This window comes from Eleutherodactylus coqui, chromosome 8 (assembly GCF_035609145.1).
Source record: "Eleutherodactylus coqui strain aEleCoq1 chromosome 8, aEleCoq1.hap1, whole genome shotgun sequence".
Taxonomy (NCBI): domain Eukaryota; kingdom Metazoa; phylum Chordata; class Amphibia; order Anura; family Eleutherodactylidae; genus Eleutherodactylus; species Eleutherodactylus coqui.
This window is the reverse complement of record NC_089844.1, coordinates 65,469,458-65,495,516: the sequence shown is the minus strand read 5'-3', so window position 1 is coordinate 65,495,516 and position 26,059 is coordinate 65,469,458. Positions and strand designations below refer to the sequence as shown.

At 43.0% G+C, this 26,059-nt stretch overlaps 1 protein-coding gene across 1 annotated transcript in view; it reads left to right on the top strand.

Moving 5' to 3' along the window:
* The first annotated feature begins 419 nt into the window (after positions 1-419).
* The window catches only part of ITGA4 (integrin subunit alpha 4), a 142,013-nt gene continuing 116,373 nt past the window's right edge, over positions 420-26,059 (top strand). The window contains exons 1-2 of the mRNA XM_066575759.1: positions 420-726; positions 919-1,040. Coding sequence (XP_066431856.1) covers positions 536-726; positions 919-1,040 — 313 coding nt within the window. The 5' untranslated portion in view covers positions 420-535. The remainder of the gene's footprint in view (positions 727-918; positions 1,041-26,059) is intronic.

Here is a 26,059-nt window from a genome sequence, read left to right as displayed (position 1 = left end):
TGTGTAAAGGTATATAACTAAGGCTCCGTCCTACAGCTATGGTCCCCCAAATCCTGTTACGTTGCAAAGTTAAAGCACGTTCAAAACTCATTTACATGAAACTTTCTTTGTAAAAATCTAAGATCCTCTTTGACTACATGAGCAGCACAGCTCTACTGTAACTACTTGTTAAAATAAGTAAGGCCGAGTATTTGCAGTAGTCAACTGCAAATAATAATACATTGTAGTCCTATATTATCCGTGCTGCAGTCAAAAGTCATAATTACTAGAGAGGATCCAGATCCAGGATTTAGGAATGGTTTCTTGTGTGAAGCCTCTGTCCTGAAGCAGCAAACTGTTAAAGAAAGGAGGAGGAGGAAGAAGCACTGGTGGGCGGCTACGTAAAAAGTTTTCTTCATTAGATATACAACATGGGCTGCTGGATGCTGGATACAGACAGTTACCCTGCAATCACAAGGCTCCAGTACACACAAGTATCATTCCATTGCTATGAAGACATTACTTTGGGGAAGGCAGTAAAAGTTTTGGAATCATCATGAAGCAAGAAGCAAGCTGCAAACTTTTCAAACTGTCCCACATCTGGAGTCTTACACTGATCTGTGTTCTCACTACAAGCCCTGCTGGAACTTACAATATAGATGTGGAGAACCCTTTGGTTTTTAAAGGACCAGATGGATCACTGTTTGGCTACTCTGTAGTTTTCCACAGCTTTGGGGATGATAAGTGGTGAGTGTTCATAGGAATTCTAGGAAATGTTTGCTAGCATGTAGTTGGTTGCAGCAACCTCTACATTACATCATACTGAAGAATGTGAATGATGCATGTTCTACTAGATTTTATTGAATCTCATCATGTTTATTTTGTATTTTTTATTCAATTTTTTTTTTACTATGTATTTTAATTATTTATTAACTTTAGGATTATTGCCGGAGCCCCAAAATCGAATCTGTCGACACGCATAGATGTCAGCAACCCTGGAACGATTTTTAAATGCAAGCTTGTAGATAATGTTAATGGAACATGTGAAGTGATGGAAGTGGGTGAGTTTATGGCCGGGATGTACATGATGTTACATGTTGTCGTGGCTTTATGTTTCACATTACGTTGTAGCAATTTTAGTTGCTTGATACATTTGCAATGAAGAGTTTCGTTATGTTTCAATGCTTAATTTAATTGAAATGTTTCAAGGCTGTGATGTCACACTGAACAGATACTCCATAACTCAAGACCTGCGGGGGGGTTTTCACTTCAGACAGCCACTTTTTAAACTGTGCCTTTGAGATGAGTTGATGACAAGGATCCCCCATAATCAGCTGATTTAGCCAAGTTAGTGGTTGAGTAACGGTGATGCTAATACAGGGACATTGAGCCATTGGAATGAATGAGCACCCATTTCTACGATGGTGGTCCTACAGAGCGGAAAACATCCTTGCTGCAATTTCTCCCATCAGGATGCTGGGAACTGTAGTTAGACATAATAGGAAGTATCATAGATTACCTAGCTTTAATTGTTTTCCAATTTTCTTTTTTTTCATGAAATAATCTCTTTTATAGAATCAGTGTTTTTCGTATAGCAGAACATTGCAATGTCATGTGATTACCATACTGTAACATATCATGAACTTCTCATATCTATCCATCTATATCTATCTCTGTTGGGTGTTCCAATATTTTGGAATATGATAATTACATTAAAGGGGCTGTCTGGGACTTTTACTAATGGAGATCTATCCTCAGGATAGGTCATCAACAGTTGATTGTGAGAGTCCGCTGGTCAGGATCCCCACCAGTCAGCTAACTTCAAGGCCTGCTGTGAATTCAGACAGCGCTATCCATATTGCAGCTGCCAGAGTTGGTACTACAGCCACAGCTCCCTGAGGATAAGTTATCAATAGTAAAAGTTGCAAACAACCCCTTTAGGGTTTATTGGATAGATATATTGTATATCTTAAAGCGCTTCTCCATATTGTATAGGTAGAGATAAAATAACATCTAGCACTATAATATGCTATGTGTTAAAATTCAATCTCTTAGCTGCGACTTCAAGAAAGGGGTTGACTGTTTACACATAGCTTCTCTGTACCGGATGGGATGCTCTAGATAGGTCCATAGATGGTTACAGACGGAGCATAGAGCATCTTTTATGGGTGGATAATGGGTAAAGAATGCAGCTACTGTAGACTGGAAGTAAATAGAATGCAGTTTATATATTAGTTGTCTTTTGTACATTTTTTTTCTTTTGCTTCTTTTTTATTTCCTGAGATTGGCGACTTTGCATCTAAGTTTTAAAATGTGTACGTTTTGTTGCAACTTGAACTTTTGGGGAGTATAGAGTACTGGCATCTTATAGTGTATGAAGCAAATTAGTGACTTTGTCACACCTTTTAATTTTGGAACTGATTATGGAAATGGGGAATCCTGTAAGAAATACTGTAATTCTTGTTTTTTTTTATTTGTATTATCTTTAATGTGCTACATCAGCCACAGGAACCATAGATTAGATGGTAGAATTGGACTTGCTTTTGTACTGAATGCAAACAATTCCATTCATTATTGTATTTCACAATCAGATGAGACTGAAGGAAGCTTGTAGTAATGTAAGAAGGATGTGTATGTTTTGGAGGGTGGGTGGGGGATGGGAATTTATCACATCTGCTACATTACATGCCTTGGTGGGATGTTCTGTGCAGGAAACAGAATTGATCTGAAAAACACAACTTCCTTAAAGTTCTAAAGAAGAGTTTGGTATCCTGTGGCTCCACAGCTGATAGCGAAAACTCTTTAAATGTTTCTGCTGTAATTAATTTTTGAGGAGTAATTAACTAAAGGATATTATAAGCAGATGATGGGAAACAAAGGTGTCTCTGGACATTTGTTCACCTGATCATCTGCCCTTCTGAACATACCATCAATCAGCCAACAGAGCGCTAAGAGTTGTTTCACACGAGCGTCTGGTAATTTCGTATTACATGCATGGGTTTTGCGTGTGTAATACGCTGTACCAATATCACAAAGGTGGCTATGTTGCCGCTAACACGAATTGCGTATATTATGTGCATTAAAAAAATTGCAGCAAGTTCTATCTTGGCGCGTATTATGTGCCCATACACACGTGGGCTGCATTCACACGAACGTATATCGGCTCGGTTTTCACGCCGAGCCGATATACGTCGTCCTCATCTGCGGGGGGGGGGAGGATGGAAGAGCCAGGAGCAGGAACTGAGCTCCCGCCCCCTCTCTGCCTCCTCTCCGCCCCTCTGCACTATTTGCAATGAAAGGAGGCGGGACGGGGCGGGGCTAAGTTCCGAGAATTAGCTCAGCCCCCGTCTCGCCTCTCCCCATTGCAAATAGTGCAGAGGGGCAGAGAGCAGGCAGAAAGGGGGGCGGGAGCTCAGTTCCTGCTCCTGGCTCTTCCATCCTCCCCCTGCAGATGAGGACGACGTATATCGGCTCGGCGTGAAAACCGAGCCGATATACGTTCATGTGAATCCAGCCTAAGATGGTACATGGCAATGGGCAGTCCATATGCAATGACACTGCATACTGGCTGTGTGCCATGCACGTATATCTCATAGCCTGAACGTTGCAAAATATGCAGCATAAAATTTACATACGCAATATGCAGAAAATAGAACCCATTCATTTCAATGGCTTCGTTCACACTTCCGTATTTTACACATGCATTTCAGTCGTGCAAAAAAACCCACAGCAGGCTCTACTTTTCTGTGCATTTTCGCATCAAAGGACCCCATAGATGTCAATGGGGGTTGCACAATATGCAAGAAGATGCGCAATATGCCGCAAAATTCCGCTGGAAAAAGAACAGATCTGGAACTAATTAGCCATTTCAAGCGCTGCATCTTATTTTCCACATCTAAATGAACGTGCCTATCTGGTGGAAAAAGTGCAGTCAAACATGCCAATATGCGCGCAAAAAAGCATTGTTCATTCCACAAATATGCGGGACTGAAGCGCACACAAATGTGCATACTCTCTTGTGAAGGAATGAATATCTAGATTTAAAGGGGTTGTCCCGCGGCAGCAAGTGGGTCTATACACTTCTGTATGGCCATATTAATGCACTTTGTAATATACATTGTGCATTAATTATGAGCCATACAGAAGTTATAAAAAGTTTTATACTTACCTGCTCCGTTGCTGGCGTCCTCGTCTCCATGGTGCCGACTAATTTTCGGCCTCTGATGGCCAAATTAGCCGCGCTTGCGCAGTCCGGGTCTTCTGCTTTCTTCTATGGAGCCTCTCGTGCAGGATGCCGGCTCCGTGTAGCTCCGCCCCGTCACGTGCCGATTCCAGCCAATCAGGAGGCTGGAATCGGCAATGGACCGCACAGAAGAGCTGCGGTCCACGGAGGAAGAGGATCCCGGCGGCCATCTTCACCGGTAAGTATAGAAGTCACCGGAGCACGGGGATTAAGGTAAGCGCTCCGGTAAGCTTTCTTTAGGTCCCTGCATCGGGGTTGTCTCGCGCCGAACGGGGGGGGGGTTGAAAAAAAAAAAAAAACCGTTTCGGCGCGGGACAACCCCTTTAAGGCTTTATTCACACAAGCGATTTTCCCGTGTGAGTTCTGTCTGATTCTGAGATGGGCAGAACTTGCATGAGAAAAAAACTATCAATTTGAATGGGAAAATTCACATGAGCGATTTTTTTCACTCAGACTGATGCTATCAGACCATACTGGTGCCGATCTGATGACCTCGTTGCCAGGTGCCAAATTGGTAGGTATGGAAGCCCGTAATGAGAAGATTTTCTAGCAATTATCTATCAATAGCATGAAATCACTCCATGTTATGTCAAGACACTTCTCCAGTGAGAACTCAATGAATTCTACTTTATTTTCAACATGACCAACTCTTATACAGAAAGAAGAGGGCGTATACAAAAGTTACTTGGTACAAAGATTAGTGTTACATAGGTGACAAAGCTTGTTGATCATAAGGCTTATTGACATCTACCAAATAGTCTCAAAGCTCTTAACACTCATCTCAGACATGGAAATCACTAGTCAGGAAATTGGTATTGCTCTAGACACTATTTCTAGTTGTGTGTCTTCTCTATTAACATAGCTTAGCCTTATTTAATTTGTCTGTTGAATCCTTATCTTAGAATCCTAGTTACCGGCACTACAAAGCATAGGTTTTAGTCTTCTATTTAAGAGCCAATAGTCCAATACAAGATAAGGGCGCATTCAGACAGCCGTATATCGGCGGGGTATTCACGCCGGACGATATACGGCGTCTCTCTCTGCAGGGGGAGGAGGCTGGAAGAGTCGGGAGCAGTGCTCTGAGCTCCTGCCCTGTCTCGGCCTCCTCTCCACCTCCTCTCCGCCCCTCTGCACTATTTGCAATGAAAGGAGGCAGGACGGGGCAGGGCTAAGTGTCGGGAATTAGCTCCACCCCTGTCCCTCCTCTCCTCATTGAAAATAGTGCAGGGGGGTGGAGAGGAAGCAGAGAGGGGGCGGGAGCTCAGAGCACTGCTCCCGACTCTTCCAGCCTCCTCCCCCTGCAGAGAGAGACGCCGTATATCAGCTGGCGTGAATACGCGGCCGATATACAGTCATCTGAATGCGCCCTAAGAATCGGATGTAAATTTGATTCAAATTGCACATTTTTTTGCAAAAATGCATTGCACATGGCGGCAAAATGCTGTGAAATTGCAGTCAAAATGGTCAGTTTTTCACGGACCCATTGTAAGGCTTCTTTCACATGAGCGCATATCGGTCGTCCGTTTTCACGGCCGGCCGATATACGCTACATTGGGGGCGAAAAAACTGGTGAACAGGCGCACAAATCAAACATTTGTTCACCCGTTTATATGGCCTGGTGAGGCCGACGCAAATGTGCCCGACCGCACCATGCCATCGCCCATTTCCCCTCCCACCCCATCGCAGGCTTACCTATCTTCCTCCCCCGCTAAACTCCCTCCCACCTACGGTCCCTGCCATGGGCTCCCATAGGAGCCCATGCAGCAGCCTGATGTATTCCGGCCCAAACATAGTTCCAGAACTATGTTCTCGGTTCGATGTAAAAACGCCCGGCGCTATATTGGCCAGCCGGGCATTTTTACGTCTCGCAAATACACCAATGTGATCTTATACATTGGAATCCAATGCATCAGATCACAGCGCATATTGGCCGGCCATGAAATGGCCGGCTGATATGCGCTCATGTGAAAGAAGCCTAAGGCTGGGTTCACACGGGGCATATTCCCGCCGGAAATACCACAGTTTGGCCGCAGCAGAAACCGCGGGATTTCCACCGGGAGAACCGCCACGGAAAAACCCGCGGCGGTTTTGAAGTGGCCCGGCCGCTCGCTTTTCTGCTGCGGCCGGCGCTCCCATAGAGGAAATTTAAAAAAAGTAGACATGCTGCATTTTCTGAAACTGCGGCTGCGACGGCCGCAGCCGCGGTTCCAGCCTGACTTACCGCAGCGGATTGGCCATCGCGTGTGGACGAGATTTCTGAGAAATCTCGTTCACATAGCCGGCTAATTCCAAGATTAGCGGCCGTGGGCGGATTTGCCGCGGCAAAATTCCGCGCGGAATTTCCGCGGCAAATCTGCCCTGTGTGAACCCAGCCTTATGGTGTTACATCCCTAACAGGTCCTGCAACCAGTGACATTATGACATCAGCCTGGTCCACTTGGCTATGCCTTCAGCTCTGCTGTTTGCCTTTTACCTGTCGATGCAAAAGGTACCTATGAAAGTGTTGGAAATACCTCACTGGGGCCCTCCTCTCCACTTTGCTGTAACATCTCCTATGGTGTATGGACTAATTGGTTGACAGGGAGGTGTGTCCCCTGTTTGGCCAATCAGCCATGGTGTGAGTATATTTAACCCGGTCACGCCCATTCCTTGGTGTGGTTCCTTCTGCAGTCTAGCTGGTTGTGTGAGGATGTGTGCTGTGCAGCTCTCTGTCTGGGTCCACTTTGGTCTGTGATTCTAGCTCTATGTCCTGTCAGATGGTTGTAGGCTGTTGGTGTTGGCCTGGATCTGGATTGGAATTCATGTTTAGTGTTATTTGTGCCCCTTAATCCATAGGTGTGCGGATGCCTGATTCCCCTTCTATCTGTAAGTGTGCAGATGCTAGAACCCATATCTTGTGTGTAGGGTGAGCATGTGATATCTGTGTGTTGAGTAACTATGGGGTTTATCTTATATCTGTCTAGTTCTGTCCTCTTGCTTGGTTCATCTCTGCAGGCAAGGTGGATAAGCCCCCCCCCAATGAATGTAACCCTCTACATCACACTTGCCAATATGAAAGGAGTAGTAAATGCTGGAGTAGTAAATGGATAATGCACGCAACATTATAACACTGTGTACATGTTCTAAGCAGCCCAGAGCAGTAATACGGCACCAATATAGGCCTATAACCTACAATAAAGTACGCCTTCAATGTAGTACAAATTTTGAAAGGAAAAGGTCATGTTCTTCTGCATATCCTATTAGAGCGGTATCTCCCCTAAAGTAAAGCTTCCATATATGCCATACAGAGTAATTACAGTTCCCACACTCTGTAGTAAAGAGCCATAGCGACTCCTTGGGACATTATGCAGGCTATCCGGTGTGCATAATACCTTAATCTGTAGAATGTGACCTAGCAAGCATCCATGGATACAATCAGGGCACAACTTGGTATGTAGCAAACCTGTTCCTATATACATACATCCAACCAAGATGGGTATACCGCAGAAGTGTGAATAGACATGTGTATACGTCTTACATAGCTTTGTAACTGATGGTTCAAAGCACTATTGCATCTTACAATTCAGAGTCAAATATTTAGTTTGCAACTCTTTTCAGCGCAGGGTAGGGAATGGTGACTTCTGCTTAAAGGGATTTTCCAGGCACAAATACTATTACTTAGGATAGGCCATCAATAGTTGATTGGCCAGGGTCTGCTGTTCGGGAACCGGGCTGATCAGCTGAGCTGGCGCATGTGGTCAGTGCCGCAAATTCACAGAAGGAGGAGGAGACGCTGCTCTGATCCTGTGTAGTGGCTGGCACTTGTAATTGCAGGCATAGTGGAAATTAAATTCAGTAAGTAATATTTAGAGTCCATTGGTTTGCACACTGCATGAGCATATGGACTAGAAACAAAGTGGACTGCAGCCTTTTTCAATGAAGGAGTAGTGTCAACTAGAAGGACTGTACAAATGATATGCATACTTTAATATCAATGGCGGATTGTCAACACCAGAGAAATTGACACATGCATGAGGATTTTCTAAAGAGCATAGAGAAGGTCTCTATATCTGCTACCCTACTGTTGTCAAATTAGGCTGTGTTCATATCTGCATTGTGACTTCCATTGATGATACAAACCAGAACGCTTTGCTGAATCCATTGAACGAGGATACCAATGGTAAGTGATGATGTGTCGTAATGGCTTATAGTGATGTGTGTTAAGGTTTACGTGGTTTCTCTTGTTCTGATGGCCAAAATACTGCCTGCCGTGCTATTCTTCACATCAAATGTGACAGAACGGCGCACAGAGGCTTCAAGCTGAGCCCCCAATGGCAGTTGGTACAGTGCCACCAGCTGACCACATACTGTTCTTGCACAGGGGTCCTCTATGTGCAACCCACACAAGGGGGTAACAGTATTTAAGACCATTTTGTGTTTACTCGGTGTACATGGGAGTCAGACTTGTATTGTGGACAAATCTTTTCCTTCACAGCTCAGTAGTAGACTGAAAGTGACAACAGCTGTGGACACTTTGCTAGCGCCCCTTTACTAGTATTTAAGTGGGTTAATTATGGCCCAGATATTACAGTGTGAATTACTGCAAGCATAGGGAGGGATATTTCCTGAGTTTCTATATATCACCAGGGTTGCTGTTGCTGTATCATTCCAATAGATTTTCTAATCACTTGACAGAAAAGGACAGCTGGAGAACCTATATATAGTGGTGATAGCTGTATTTTAGACTGGGATCGGGGGGTTTGCAGAAGAATCAAAGATAAAATTAACTCACCACCAAACATAGATACAATACTAGCCTGTCCAGAATAAGACTTTGCTATGTTATATTGTGCGTGATTAGTCTATGCTTATATCAAGTGTTATAGAAAATAATGTCATGTTTTATTTAAAGGGGTTGTCCCGCGCCGAAACGGGTTTTTTTTTTTTTCAATAGCCCCCCCCCCCGTCGGCGCGAGACAAACCCGATGCAGGGGTTTAAAAAAAAAACCTGATCGTACTTACCCGACTCCCCGCGCTCCGGTGACTTCTTACTTACCTTGCGAAGATGGCCGCCGGGATCTTCACCCACGGTGGACCGCAGGTCTTCTCCCATGGTGCACCGTGGGCTCTGTGCGTTCCATTGCCGATTCCAGCCTCCTGATTGGCTGGAATCGGCACACGTGACGGGGCGGAGCTACGAGGAGCAGCTCTCCAGCACGAGCAGCCCCATTCAGAAGGGAGAAGACCGGACTGCGCAAGCGCGTCTAATCGGGCGATTAGACGCTGAAATTAGACGGCACCATGGAGACGAGGACGCTAGCAACGGAACAGGTAAGTGAATAACTTCTGTATGGCTCATAATTAATGCACGATGTACATTACAAAGTGCATTAATATGGCCATACAGAAGTGCTGAACCCCACTTGCTTTCGTGGGACAACCCCTTTAAGGCTTATAGAAACAGAAAAAAACTGCTTAGCGGAGCAACCCAGAGGGAATGATGATGTATGTGAGATGGAGTGAATAAATACTCACAAAGTGAGTTTTCCCCATAAACAAATGCAAATAACATGGGGCAAATTTCATAAATAACATCTAGCATGAATTCTTTTTGGGCATTGTGCGTTAGGGGGTCTGTTAGTTGTAATTTACCAATGACCTGAAGACCTAAATCATAGGAAATATTTACATATAAAGAATTTATATCTAAAGGGACCCACCACATATCTGTTCAATAGGGACTAGAATTTCTCAGGAAATAAGGGAGATGAATAACAATTCTCTGCAATAGCTTATCAATGTAAGATGAGAGATTATCCGTCAATGACTCCATGCCTGCAGCAATCGGTGGTTTTTCTCTAGACTTATGGATCTTTGGCAAGATGTAAATGTTCGGCACAAATGGGTGGATGCTTCTCAAAAAAATGATATTCATCCTGAGGCTGGATTCAGACGAACGTATATTGGCTCGGTTTGTACGCCCAGCCGATATACGTTGTCTCTCTCTGCAGGGGGGGAGGCTGGAAAAGCCAGGAGCAGTGCTCTGTGCTCCCACCTCCTCTCCGCCCCTCTGCACTATTTGCAATGAGGAGAGGTGGGATGGGGCGGGGCTAATTCTCTGAACTTAGCCCCGCCCCATCCCACCTCCTTTCATTGCAAATAGTGCGGAGGGGCAGAGAGGGGGTGGGAGCTTAGTTCATGCTCCTGGCTCTTCCATCCTCCGCCCCCTGCAGATGAGGACACCGTATATCGGCTCAGCGTGAAAACTGAGCCGATATACGGTCATCTGAATCCACCCTTAAGTATCCTCCTTCCCATCCAAATATCCAGTAAACTATATACACTAATTGCCAGAGAAAAATCAAGCACCTTGTAGGAGTTGTCGGACCCAAATGAAACTTGTGCTTGTAATGTTGATATAAGTAAGTGATTCCAATATCAGAGCAAAAGGGTGATTTATGGCAGAAAACGAAATGCTTGAAGGGAGACTCTAGTAGCCCGCTGGACTGCCTCTACCTTGGATACAAGAGGCAGGCATGGAGGCATACAGGTCCTGAATGGTATTCTGTGGCTTATCGGTCCCCATTTCCTCTAACTGAGCCTCTAGATCATGCAAACATGTTCTATTGGCGATAAATCTGGAGAAGGGGCAGGCAACAGATGTGTGGCACTGTTGTGGAGGCATTCCTGCAACACCTTTAACCTCTTAGTGACCTAATTTTGTTGCTTTTTTCCATTATCTTTTTTTCCTCCAACCTTTTAAAAAATCGTAACTCTCTTATTTAGTCATCGACGTCGCTGTATGAGGGCTTGTTTTTTTGCGGGACGAGTTGTATTTTTCAATGGTGCTATTTAATGTAGCATATAATATAATGTACTGAAAAACCTTTACAAAATTCTAAGTGGAGAGAAATGGGAAAAAAATGACATTCCACCATTTTTCAGCGCGTCTTGTTTCTACGGTGCACAAACTGCAACAAAAATGACCTGATAGCTTTATTCTATGGGTCAGTACAATTACTATGGTACCAAACTTGTATCGTTTTTTTTTTCCTGCTGTACTATTTACAGTTTTTTAAGATATATATATATATTTTAAATTATTTTCTCTCTCCATCTTCTGCGCACAATAACTTTTACATTTTTTTCATTGATATAGTTGTATGAGGGTCTTATTTTGTGTGGTACATCCTGTAGTTTCCGTTGGTACCATTTTGAAATACATAGGACTTTTTGATTGCTTTTTATTAGGTTTTTTTTCTTGGCAACAGGGTGACCAAAAAAGCGCATTTCTGGCTTTTTTCTTTTTTTTTTTTTTTTTTTTTTCAGACGACGTTCACTGTGTGCAGTAAGTAATGCAATACTTTGATAGATCTGACTTTTATGGACACAGCGATACCAAATATGTATTTTTGGTTTATTTAGATTTTTTATTGCAAATATGGCAACAGGTTTTTTTTTCTTTTATATATTTTTTTGAAATAATAGTAAAACTTTTTATTGTTCTTATTTTTAGATTTTCTTTTAGTCCCCAGGGAAACCACAACTTGCAATGCTTAGATCGCTTATGCAGCATGATGTAATGTTATAGCATTACATCATACTGCATTCTGACAGGCAGCCTATCAAGCCACCCTAAGAGGATGGCTTGATAAGCTTTCTGACATGACAGGCCTGAGGACTTTCAGAAGGACCCCGGCTGCCATGACACCCGCACAGTTCTCCTGATCTCGTCATTCAGGGGATTTAAATGCCGCTGTCAGATTTGACAGCAGCATTTAAAGAGTTAACAGTCTGGATCGGCTGCACGGCCGAACGGAGCTGTTTCCCACAGGTGTCAGCTGTAATATACAGCTGAAACCAGCGATGTATGGAGGGAGATAGCAGCGCTAACTCCCTCCATACACGTCCTGCAATGGCAGGACATAAAAACACGATAGGGTGGTCACTAAGGAATAAATGTGTGCAGCCAAGCATTATCTAGCTGAAAAAGCCTCTTATGTTGCCTCTCATGGCCGCTTCCATGTGGCTGCAGGGTGTCCTGAACATATCGCTTAGCTGTCATTGTCCCTTGTCCCACTACTAGGGGTGACCGACTGTTGTATGCGATGGCCCCCAATACCATCACACCAGCAGTGGGGGCAGTGTGCTGCTCCACAGCAAAGGCAGGATTGAGGCGCTCACCTCAAGGTCTACAGACATGAATATGGCCATTGTCAGTGCCCAAATTAAACTTAGTTTTGGCGCTGAAGACAAACTAGTTCTACTCTGTAGCAGTCCAGTTTTGTCATTCATGACACCACTGCAAACTGAGGTGACAGTGGGCGTCAAAGGCAGTACAGATAATAGTTGTTGTGAGACCAAATGTTTTTTAGCCAGGCACCTGGAACTGGTTCTAACAGATACAGAATCTCTTCATTTGCATTGTAGAGGCATGTCTAGTGGTCAACAAGCTCTACACAAGCTAAAAAAGAGGTCTAGAAAGGCTAGAAGTAATGGGATTAAACTGAAAGGGGGGAGACACAAGGGTGAAACCACTTTTAGGGCCTCAGGTGACAAAACCGTTCATCTAATCACGCCACAACTCTAGTCATTTGCATATCTGCGTGAGATGTAACTGCATGCTGAGTTTTGCGGCAAATACTTTTATGTGCTTGATTTCTTTTGGCAATGCTTGAGGTTCCGGGTTGGGGTGTCCTCAGTCATGATGTCACAGGTCACGTGGAGCACATGCATCTCTACATGGGAAATTGCTACTGGGATGCTGATGCCTAGAACACTATAAATTGGTCATGCTTTTGAAATCCAGTTCAGATATAAAGTAAGTGACAGTTATGTTATGTAGTGATCAATTCCTGAGGAAGGGGTATCATGTAACCCTGAAAAGCATTGAGCAGAGCAGTTACCTGTATTTGGTTTTTCCAATTAGGCCTTCTGTGCATCTATCATGGAATTTCCTTGGTTTTTCCATGCAAGGGTTCCATTTGGCTATCCTACTAGGGAGTTAGGTTCAGTTTCTACTGAGCCTTTCCCCCACTTTGTAAGTATTTATTCATTCCATTTCACATACATTATCATTCCCTAGAAGCTGTTTCACTGAGCCCTTTTTCCGGTTTCTATATGCCTTATGACTGACCACTCTCCATGTGTTCTGAAGAGGCAGCTGTTCTCTGAATTTATAGATGTCTGGTTCTTGAAGTAATTTATACCTTTGAGGGCTTATTTGGATTTTGGTGTGACACCCACTGTTGTCACACATCTGGTGGGTTCATATCATATACCTTTCCTTAAGACTTTTGTTCCTACGTGAGTGAGAGCTATATGAATCTCATTATTTGGTGTATGTTTTATTTAAGGGCAGTGATTTACTAATGGTTTTTGCCTAAAACGAAGACTTTTTAATATAGTTAGAGAGCCTACAAGGCCAAAATATAAAGGTAAAGCATATTGAACTGTCTGAATTTTTGCTAAACACAATTCCGCTACAACTATAATACCAACTTTCTACTGTGTAGCAATTGCACCTGTATTGAGCTTTGTTGCAATTCTCTATATAGTGCCTCTGCATTGAGATAAGCTTGTTCTAGGCATCGGTGGTAGAACGCATTTATTTTTGCAAGTTATGTGATAGATAATCACTTGTGTTGAGTGAACTGAAATAGTGGGACCCTTTTTCGGGTTGAACATTGCTAAAAGTGTGGTTCAGGGAGAACCCAAACCTCAGGCAGTTCATAACCCCCCTAAAAGTAGTACTGAACATTGTCTAAGAGCCTGGTGCTAGTGCTTCAATGGATGTGGTTCAGTGGTTAGTATTACTGCCTTGCAGTACTAGGGTTTTACAAAATCCATGCAGATGTTGTCCTTGGTCAGATATATGAACCTAGAAATCCAGCATGGCAAGTCACCATGCTACTTCTCCAGAGGAGGAGAAGAAATACAAAGAGAACATACAAAACTTCATGCAAATGTTCCTTGTTTTCTTGATAAAAATCACAGTACTTCTGTTAAAAAATTAACTTTTATTCATTAAGGCAATAGAAAATTAGTGCAGATTGGAGGGTATTCAGACTGTAGATATCTAGTGATGAGCGAACGTGCTCGGCCATGCCCCTTTTTCGCCCGAATACCGCGATTTTCGAGTACTTCACTACTCGGGTGAAAAGTACTCGGGTGCGCCGGGGGGCGAGGAGAGGCGTGGCGGCGTGGGGGGTAGCAGCGGGGAACAGGGGGGAGCCCTCTCTCTCTCCCTCTCCCCCCCCCCCCCCACTCCCCGCTGCAACTCCCCCGCGCCGCCACGGCGACCCCCGAATTTTTTCGCCCGAGTACGGAAGTACTCGAAAATCGCAGTATTCGGGCGAAAAAGGGGCGTGGCCGAGCACGTTCGCTCATCTCTATTGATATCCCTATAGGTAATTGTATTACTCTATTCATTCAAGGGTAGAAGCTGCTGGTGATTTTTAGGCAGCTGTAGAAAGAGACCTCATTAAATTATTTGACGCTACTAGAAGTAGAGAAATCTAACATTATTTGTCATATCAATAAAGGTTAGCTGTAAGTGAATTTAAAAATAATAGTAATCTAATCATACAGAAAGCAGATAACAGAGGTGCCATTGTAGTGTTAGATAGGAAGCTATATGGAAACTCAGCATTGGAAATTCTGGAGGAAAATCGCACTTCTAGAAAGTTAACCAATAATCCGGTGGAGCATTTTCGAAGTGAACTTAAAAATATCATTGAAGATTATGTTAATTTAGGCACCATCAATGATAGGCAGGCAAAACCCCTGTGTATAGAACATCCTGTCACATCAATTTTTCATGGCTTGCCTAAGATTCATAAGTCATTCAATAGACCACCATTGCATCCCATCATTGCTGCAATTGGGGTCTCTCTGAAAATATATGTTAATGGGTGGATATTTTATTACAACCCCTGGTACATTGAGCGGCAGGTTACATCAAAGATACTGATACAGGTGCTAGAGTTCTTTCAGGATTTTCAATGGAGAAAGTCCTTTTCATAGTTAACGTGTGACATCAAAGCCCTATATTCCAGCTTACCATACAATATCGCATTAACAGCACTAGCATTTCATTTATACAATTACAGCAAATACACCTGTGAATTGACCAAGTACATTATTAAGGTCAATGTTTGTTAGAGCACAATTACTTTGTTTGATCAGCAGTATTACTTACAGATATGTGGAGCAGCTATGGGGGCCAAATTCTCTCCATCTCTTGCTACCGTAATTTGTTTGTTTCTTGGTGGGAGGAAAATAATGTCCTTTCAAATAATGTGTATCTCCATTATATTCACTGGCACTGGCATAACTATAGAGGATGCAGGGGATACGGTTGCACCTGTGCCCGGGAGGCTTAGGGGGCCCATAAGACCTCTCTTCTCCATATAGGGAGACCAGTACTAAAGCATTATAGTTGGGGGCCCTATTACAGGTTTTGCATTGGGGCCCAGGAACTTCAAGTTACGCCTCTGTATAAAGGGGTTAAGAGAAGTTGAGGGTCCCCAAAATAAACTTTTGCACCCGGGCCCATGAGCCTTTAACTATGCCCCTGTTCACTGGTATGGTCGTTTTATCGATGATATTTTGATAGTGTGGAATGGAGATACCAACCAAATATCCAATTGTTTCCTTTTTGAATGATGATGCTAATCTACAGTTTCCTACCATTTCTCAAAACATTTTATAAATTTTTTGAATATTACATTATGGGGAAATTCTGAACTAGGACATTTAGCCACAATACTCTACCGCAACGATACAGCTAGGAATAGCATTCTCCATACCTCCGGTAGTCATCCACCACATACAGTAAAGTATATACCAGTTGTGGAATTTATTAGACATAAGCGAGTGTGTTCAGACACTGAGGTTTTTGACACCCAAGAAGAATTAATTACGAATAGATTCACCAAACAAGGCTATACAGGTTGGGTTTTAAATGGAGCTAAGCAGATAAATTCGGGGTATAGATGGATAATTTTCTTTTTTGTTCCGATTGGAACATAAGAAATACCCCACATATGTCTGATGTAACTTTCTCCACTGTTTATATCATGGAATATAAACAGGCTATGGACATTGCAAGGAGAGACATTTGAGTGCTGTTCCAAGATGAGATACTAACAGATATTTTAAGTAGCAAGAAGGCAACGCGCCCTAAAAAAATCAGTTGCCACCAAGCCTGTTCATACCTAATATAAAAGGAAAATGGTGGTTGCACCGTAATGGACATTTTAAGTGTGGGAGGAATATTTGAAAAGTATGTAGTTTCGCACTCGCACTGCACCGATTTACCAATGTGGAAGGCACATGTTTTCTTGATATTAGTTATAACTAGAGATGAGCGAGTATACTCGCTAAAGGCAATTACTCGAGCGAGCATTGTCTTTAGCGAGTACCTGCCCGCTCGAGACTGCAGGTTCGGGTGCTGGCGGTGGTCAGGGAGCTGCGGGGGAGAGCGGGGAGGATCGGAGGGGAGATCTCTCTCTCCCTCTCCCCCCCCCTCCCCCCCTCGCACCCTCCTGCTGACAGCCGCTACTCACCGCTCCCCCGCGCCGGCACCCGAACCTTCAGTCTCGAGCGGGCAGGTACTCGCTAAAGGCAATGCTCGCTCGAGCAATTGCCTTTAGCGAGTATACTCGCTCATCTCTAGTTATAACACAAATTGCAGCAGTGAATATCTTGTATCTATCATTCAATGCTTGGCGTGACAGTGACCAGACAACTAACGCGGGGAATTCTTGAACACATTGTTCCCATACATAATGGGGAAGCTAAACACGTATTGGGAGCTGCTGAGCGCTTCATCTCCCAGCATAATTGTGATTTTTTTTTTCCTCCTTCTGACACAATGGTGTGGAAAGGGTTTTCAACCCCATCCGCGGAGGTGATAGAAAGAGGAAGCTCTAACATAGAGAATCTTTTTGTATTTTTGAGTTAGACAATAGATTTCCATGTGGTTTAAATTATAAGAACAATTTATCATACATTGACTGAGGGTAAATATTGGGGGGGGGGTTCTTTTTTAGGGGGGTGGGGGGGGGTAAATCCTGTACTCTCCTCATTTCTTCTGACACTTGTGGTGTTAATAAAACATTTACATATCATGTGATCTGTATTGCTTGATTGGTTAGTATTGCTTTTTAAAGTAAGGCGTTTCAATCACTGGTATGCCATGATTAAGAGCAGTAACACTTGAAATGTGCGGGCTGTTATCTGCCTGGATCATTTTTATGATGCAATGAATAAAAGTTAATTTTTAACAGAAGTGCTGGGATTTTTATAAAGAAAATTTGGATATAATTATATATCTCCAAAGGTCCAATGGAGAATTCACGTGCACCAGAGGCGTAACTTGAAGCTCCCGGGCCCGATGCAAAACTTGTAACAGGGCCCCCCAACTATAATGCTTTATTTATAGAACTGGGCTCCCTATATGGAGAAGAGAGGCCTTATGGGCCCCCTAAGGCTCCTGGGCCCGGGTGCAACCGCATCCCCTGCATCCTCTATAGTTACGCCCCTGACGTGCACTCCCCAGCATTGGTAACTGGCTGCAATCATGAATTGCAGGATTGGGTGAGCTGATTTTTTTTTTTTTTTAATGTTGTCCTTGGACTTCTTAAACAGTGTCCAACAGTAGTTTTATGGGTTTTTATTAATTTCTCATTCAATTCTAACTAATTCAAAATGAACTGAACTTTTTTCCAAAATCCTGTGAAGCTTGTCTTCTGCATCCAGCTGTTGTCTTCTTGGAGCGTCCAGCTGTAATACAGCTGAGCGCTTTAAGCAGGGCTGCTTGTCTTCTGCATCCAGCTGCTCTCTTCTCGGAGCGCTTGGCTCTTATACAGCCGAGCGTTCAGAGCGGGGTATGCAGAATACAACTGGACCGCTGTGTTCTTCATACCCCGGCTGTTAATGGAGCGCTCAGCTGGTATACAGCTGTGCGCTCCATGCGGGGTATGCAGAACACAGCTGGACCACTGTGTTCTTCATACCCTGGCTGTGTTCACAGAGCGGGATACGGCTGAAACAATATCATCTGATAAGGCTGATCGTTCTCTTTCAGCATCGTGAAATAGAACGATCAGCGACTCATTAACGAAAACTGCACGATGTCAGTGCAGTTAGACCCAACGATTCTCGCTCAAAAGACGGCTTTGAGCGATTTTTGAGCAAGAATCGTCAGGTCTAAATGGGCCTATAGTTTCACTGTTCTTACAGACGTTGCTGCCATACTCCTGGTAGATTATGGGAGAGATCTTAATAATAATTAAATATAAGAAACAAGGTCTGTCTATCACATTACTTAATTCCCTTAGAACCCAGGGGTGTATGCCATTGGGAATTTGTCTATCTTGAACTTTTTAAGGCAGCTCTGCACTTCTTTCTAGGTTAAACTGGTGACATTTTTGGAAAATAAACTTTTTCACTCTGTATCTCATCTGACATTTCATTTTCCTCTGTGAATACAATGGAGAAAAAACTATTTTAGTGGTTATAAACTGTCATTTAGCAGAATTATTTTCATAATCGTCAGAATATCCAGGCTCCTCACTCTATCCAGCGAATAGAGGTGGGTTGTCTTTTGCTCACAGAGCTGTACAGATCATGTATGGTGAATTAGATTTCACCATGGCTGCTCTGCATAACTTCCAAGATTGCTACCGTGGGCTGCATTCACACGAACGTATATCGGCTCGGTTTTCACGCCGAGCCGATATACGTCGTGCTCATCTGCGGGGGGGGGGGGGAGGATGGAAGAGCCAGGAGCAGGAACTGAGCTCCCGCCCCCTCTGTCTCCTCTCCACCCCCTCTCCTCCCCTCTGCACTATTTGCAATGAAAGGAGACGGAACGGGGGCAGGGCTAAGTTTCGAGAATTAGCCCTGCTCCCGTCCCACCTCTCCTCATAGCAAATAGTGCAGTGGGGTGAAGAGGAGGCAGAGAGGGGGGGGGGGCTAGTAATACATTACGGCCGTGGATCAGCTAAATTGATTGTGGGCTAAGGATTATATGCAGCATAAATGAATGTTTTTAGGAAATATCAAGATATGGCAGATGAACTGTGACATGTAGAGAAAAAGCGACCGCTCGCTATCAGATCAGAATGAAGTGATCTTACAATATCCATTTCCTTTTCCTATTTATCACATTAATAGCAATTCCTCTTTCCTGGACTAACAAAAACATCCTATTACTTGACTTATTCCCTGAACATACAGACACCAAATACGAGAATTGTCTGAACATCCAGTAAGATAAAAACAATAAAACACTTTATATGATGGTTTTTCCAGCTGTATCGGTAATGTGTTCTTCTATTAGCATTCCCCTTGCAAAAGGAAAAAGTGGTGGTATAGGTGGTAGAGAGAAAGGAATTGCACCCTGGCCTAATTCCTGAGGGAGCCCATAAGGCGTCATCTACCACATAAGACACCAGTAGTATAAATGGCACATCGTAGGTAGGGCATTGTTTAAGATTTTGTAATTGGAGCTCCCCGGAACTACAAGCTGTACCTATGTTGGACTGAGATGTAACATAAAACTCCTGATGCAAAATCTGTAATGGGGTCCCCTCTGGCAACTCCTATCTCCGCACCCCTATATCTAAATATTTGGTGGTGGTATAGTAATGTTTTGTAGGGTATTGTCAGACATATTGATTTTGCTGTTTTTGTATTGTACGACAGTCAACAGATAAAACATAGTTATTGAGGTCAAGAGTGGATTGATCATGGGAAACCACAGCAAAATCTACATTTTATAGTGTAGAAAGCTGTACTCCTACCAATCAGAGACCTGCCAAAACTGCATGTGGGTTTTACATCGGTTCTGTCAAGATTGTGCCAAGATTATTTTTATTATAAAGTTCTAATAAGCTTACATGGTAAACCATATCACAGTTTTTACAAGGAGTTTTCAATCTTGTGAGTTTTTTCCATTGAAGTCAATATGCAACAAAACCACATTAAGGGTACTTTTCCACAGGATGGAAATGCTGCGGGATTTCCATTGCGTAATATTCTGTGGCAAATTCTGCAGTATTTCTGCATCCAAAACAGAGTCAAAATCTGCACCATCCATATCCGCAGCTGATTTCGGAAGATACAGCAGTCCTCCTCACCTCCGAAGTCTTTGTGCTATCAGTGCATCCCAGCGGCATGTAGTGAGGTGATGCAGAAGTACCATCACCTGACCCGTGGCACAGTGCTTACTACAGGCTACTGGGTGCTGAGATGCGCCGACAACGCAATGACTTTGGAGGTGATTAAGAGAGCTGTAGCTTCTAAAATCAGCTGTGGATTTGCAGCTGATTTCAAGTAGAAATCTGCACCGTTGGTGTGGATTTTGGCTCTGTTTTGGAAAAGCTGCAGAATTTTCTGCTGTGGAAATTCTACAGCATTTCTGTTCCCTGGCAATGTACCCTAAGACATACTGCATATATGGCATTTGTGAAAGTACTCGTAGTTAAAGGGTTTGTACCAGAATACCATGTTATCCCTTATCCACAGGATAGGCGATAACTTGCTGATTGGTGGGAGTCTCCCCCCTGAGACCCTCCACCAATCCCAGTAAGGGGGTGCATGTCCCTTCCTCTGCTTCTCACTGCAGAGTTCTTCACCCCCTGCAGTGTCACCAGAATGAATTTAACGTTGGCCAAGCATGTGCAGCCAACACTCCATTTTTGTGGAGCTGATAAAAATACCTGAGCATTTGCCACTCAACTATCCCCAGCAGTCCCATTGAAAATTAATGGAGTAGCAGAGTGATTGCATGACCAGCACTCCATTCTGTCTCCTCACTGTGGGGGTGTGTGGTAAGCCCGCAGTGGGGAGTAGATAGGACACAGGACTCCTGTTCTCTGGCTCAGTGGGAGTGCAGCTGCCATGTAGTGACAGTCAGAGGGGTACATAGGCCCCTCATTCTCTGGATGAGTAGGGTTCTAAGTGGTGAGAAACACCACCCACCACCACCAATTAGCAAGTTATCTTCTGTCCTGTGAGAGGAGATAACTTGTGATTCTGGTACAACCCCTTTTAAGGTCATTTAAACAGGAGCCAGAAGACCAAAGTTTCAATATGGAACACAGAGTATTATTTTCGTGTTTATGGTATCCGAAGAACTCCACCATTGTCCTCTAGTAATGTGTTATCTCCTTTACTAGCTGTGTAAAATTAGCTTCCATTCAGTCATTCCACGACCATTCTTCAAATACTCTAAACAAAGACAAAGCATAACATATAAGAGATTAATAGAAATTCAGTATTTTCAATTATATTTTTGCCAAATTGATATGGTTTAATAAAATCTGGGTACTGTAGTTATCTTAAAGAAGTTATGTTAGGATTAGAAGTTATTGCCTATTCACAGGATAGAAGATAACTCTTATCAGTGGGGGTCTGACTAATTGGCCACCAATGGATCACAAGAACTGGGGTTCCAAAGATCATTGAATACATGAAGTGGTGGTTGAGCATGCATGCTGCCGCTCATGAAATTTCCGTGGAACTGACAGATAGTCCAGCTCTCAGTTGTTTATGGCAGTCCAATTGAAATTTCAACAGTTATCTGGTGCTGTGTCTAACAAGGGGGTTTCCTTCATAAAAAGGGCCATGGCCTAAATGCAACACCATGCACCAAAAAAGTTCACAATTTTTGTTGTAATCTAAGCCAACTAATAGATTGTATAAAGTTAGACTAATTATTTAATTTGATAGATTATTCATTCAGCAAAGTCATTGTGATACATCTGTGGATTCTAAGACTGTCTGATCTAAAGTCCCTTTTAGATGGGACGAATGTTGGGCAAACAACACTCGTCCTGCACATACCCACTCTCCTGCTGCTGCATGGGAGCTAGTATCGTTAGCTCACAGCGGGGCGGCTGGAGGAGATTTTTCTCCTCACACTCACCTGCCCCTCTCCATTGACCTAACATAGCGACCGTTCAGTACTGAAAGGCTGCAATTTACACTGAATGATCAGCGTTCAGCTCATCGTCCATCATTTATGCAGCATAAGCAATGGACGATGAGCTGAACAATCATCATTCAGTGTAAATAGCAGCTGTTCAGTATTGAACGGCCGCTATGTTAAGTCAATGGAAAGGGGCGGGGGAGGGAGAGGAGAGAAATCTCTTCTGCAGCCTCCCCGCCACCCTGCTGGGCACTCTGTGAGTGTATGCGGGGACGAGTGTTGGGCATCGTTTGTCTGACATTCATCCCGTCTAAATGGGCCCTAAGTTTACACTGTCTAATTATTAGGCAGTACTCGTAAATCTGCCCCTTTGACTTTGGGTGTCTACAGTGCAGCTTATGTTGCAGGATTCTGTGTACAGGCTATAGAATTCTAAATATCAAAATGTTTGTGCACTTTTGTGCTCTTTTTGCATATGTGTGTGAGCATCATTTGAATCAATGAAGAATTTGGCAACTTACAGTAATTCAAAGATGTGGAGCAAAAGGATCTAGGCCATAACTAGTGGCTGCTAAGTAAACTATAGGTTCTAAATGTGTCCTCTTGATCAAGTTTTTCTAAAAATATCTTGAATTCAGCTCTAAAATAACTAAAATGCCAATATAAATGGGTCAGATTGTTATTTTATGTTCCAGTCTACTTTGGAACTGCCCCTCTGATCTCTTTTTTTTTTTTTGCAAATCCAAGAGATATTTTCTGTCTGTCTGCAGGATATGGGCAGGCAGCAGTCATCTGTGCCAGTCATATGATGCAGGAGACAATAGATACATTGCTTGCGGGCGTAATCCATACAACTATGTGACCCCCATATAACTTTTGTGTAGCATTTTGATCTAAAAATATCTGAATGGATAAAATATGGGCAGTGATAGAGTTGGTCATGGATGTTATGATAATGTGAAGGGAAGCTTGAAATCAAGTCTTCTTAGGGCAGTCTTCTCGTAGGATTGCTTTCGAAGAAGAATGGCTTTCATCACATTTCTATGGGCTGCAACACTTCCAGTAGTTATAAAAAGCCTCCTGTGAGGGAGAATTGTGTGACCAGTGAATGGAGCAGGGATTAGAGTACCAGAGGGCACGTGCTTAGTCAATTAACCCTGCTAATAGGTCACCTAATTGGCATCAATGATGAAGAGTATTTTGGAGTTTTTTTGTAATTAAATGGGCTGTCTATAGAAGGGTGTAGGATGAGTGATGTCTTGCTTATAACAGAACAGATGTGGGATACAATAGCTTAAAACTAAGGCTCAAATATTGGCTGTATAATGCATATTCCAAAGTAACAGATTAACAGTGAGCAAACAAACTTGTCATATAGCTGTGACATGAAGGTCATCTCATGAAGAATGCTTGTTTGTCTTTGTCTGCAAGTTAGCTTGATACAGTTGATACAATTATAAGCCCTGATAAATGGCTGGTCATTACCAATAAAAGCACATTAAGCCATTAACAGAGCAAGAATAAGTGGATGTTTCAGTTATTGTCAACAGAGAACGTGACTCTTCTTTAGTTCTCTGACTGGCACACATCCTGTAACCTTATTAAAAAAGGTAAAAGATAAAATAAACTTTGTATCCGGAAATTGTTGAAAGCAACTGGCTTTCATAGGTTTTCTGAGCTTTCAATTGTTACCCACATACCAGTTATTGGCTTCCTTTACCACATCTTAGTCAATGAAGGACTCAAATGAGATGGCACATTAGGGTCATGACTTCTGGAGTTACTGATGTGATATATGGGGACTTTTTAAATTGGCACGTAATTCAGTCAAGCAAAAGCATAAAGGTATTTTCCAGTTTTTAATACCAATGACATAGTAACATAGTATGTAAGTCTGAAAATAGACACATTGAGTTCAGCCTATTATCCTGCAATGTTGTGCAAGAGAAAGGCAAAAAAAACTCCATGAGGGAGAAGCCACTTTTCCTAATTTTAGGAAAAAAAAATTCCTTCTCGCCTCCAAATCTGACAATCGAAATAATCCCTGGATTAACAACCCTTCTGACATAATCAGTGACTATAACATGTAATAATGTTACAAGAAAGGTGTCCTGGACCCACTTGAACTCTTTTTAGCGAATTTGCCATCACCACGTCCTTGGGCAGAGAGTTCCACAGTCTCACTGCTCTTATAATAAAGAACCCCCTTCTATGGTGTAGAAACCTTCTTTCCTCTAGATATAAAAGATGCCCTCTTGTTACAGCCACTCCTGGGAGTAGATCATCAATGAGTAATCTGTGGTGATCCCTTCCCTGCAGCACTATCCATGTGAATGTGGCTGGTACTACAGCCCTGTTCTATACAAGTGAATGGTGTAAAGTTATGGTAGAACTGCAGTAACAGACACAACTTCATGGACAAGAAAATAATTTTTGTGGTGTTACTGTTGGAATGATTGGTAGGGGTCTTAGTAATCCCAAAAAGAGCCTAACATCAGAGGCCCAACAGGTTGTCTCAGTGATAACCGTTCCTGTGCCTTGACACAGGAGTGATGATCGCTCAATATATGGAGGCGGAGCAAGCCAGGAATGACTCCGGCCACCCGCCTCCATTCAGAGTAAACAGGCGGTCATTCATAGATGAACTTTTGCCTGTTCACACAGGCCAATCGTTGTTTAGTTTTTCTGGTAGTCTAAACTTAACGACAAACGATAAGCAAATGAATTATCGTTCTTAGTTCAGTCACTGGCAGCATTTACACTGATCCATTATAGTTCAGATTTCCGCAATCCAGTAAGAATCTGAACCATTAATCATTCTGTGTAAAAACACCCTTAAAGCACTTGTCAAACTGTGCTAAACTTGAATTACTAAAGCTGGCTGTAGATGGGATGAGGGTTCGGGTGATAATCGCCCCTTGTAAAGGTACCTTTAGTGTGGGTGTATAATCTGTAAAGCTGTCGGCCAGATTCTTATTTGGCCAACAGCTATCTCTCCCGCTCTTCCTTCCCCGTACATGTCTGCTTGCCACAGCTGAACATGCATGTGTCTTGAATGGGGAGAAGGAAGTATATAACTGCAGGATACCTCAAGAACAGAAGAATCAGAAGGCAAGTACTCCAAGATACCCCAAACACCCAAGGCATATTCATCCACTGCCCAATCTTTTTCTCCCCAACAGCAAATGACAGGAGTGAAGCCCCCATACACATTCACTCCAGCTGAAATCAGCAGCTTAGGCTGACCTAGCTTTAGTTATTGTGCTACAAGATGGCAGATTCCAAAAACTGATGTACTGAGTTTTACTGATACAAGGAAACTGTGAGTAGCCCAGATAACCGTTATCTAATCTTTCGTCTGAGTAATTTCGGCAAACTTGGGGTTTTTTCGTTCATAGAATAACCTCTCTAAATGAATATGAAAGTGTTCTAACACGACATACAAGAAATTTTAGGTCTAGTGCAATGAGTCATATGCTGGCATATTGCTAACTGACATGTCTTCCTGCAGCATATAATAACACCTCCAGTTTAGTGAGTTAATGAAACTCCCTTTGTGAAACAGTTTCTTAATTGGAATGTATTTCCATTTGTTTTCAAAGCGCTATAGCTGAGTTACATATAACAATACTGTGAATGCACGTGCAATGTGTAATACAGAAATATAAAAGTATCGCTTTATGTATCGCCTAAATGTAAGCAGGCTGTTGTGCAAAAGTTATAACAGCTTTTCTATCAAATTGTTTTAAGTTAGTGTTCTACAACCTGTAGTACTCCAATTGTTGCTCCCAACATGTCCTGACCTCCAAAGACTCCCGGGATATGCTGAAAGCTAAACTTTTGTAATAGGTAAGGAGGAGCAACAGGTTGGAGAGCATTGTCATAGGTCATATTTAAATGACAAAAGGGTAGAATGT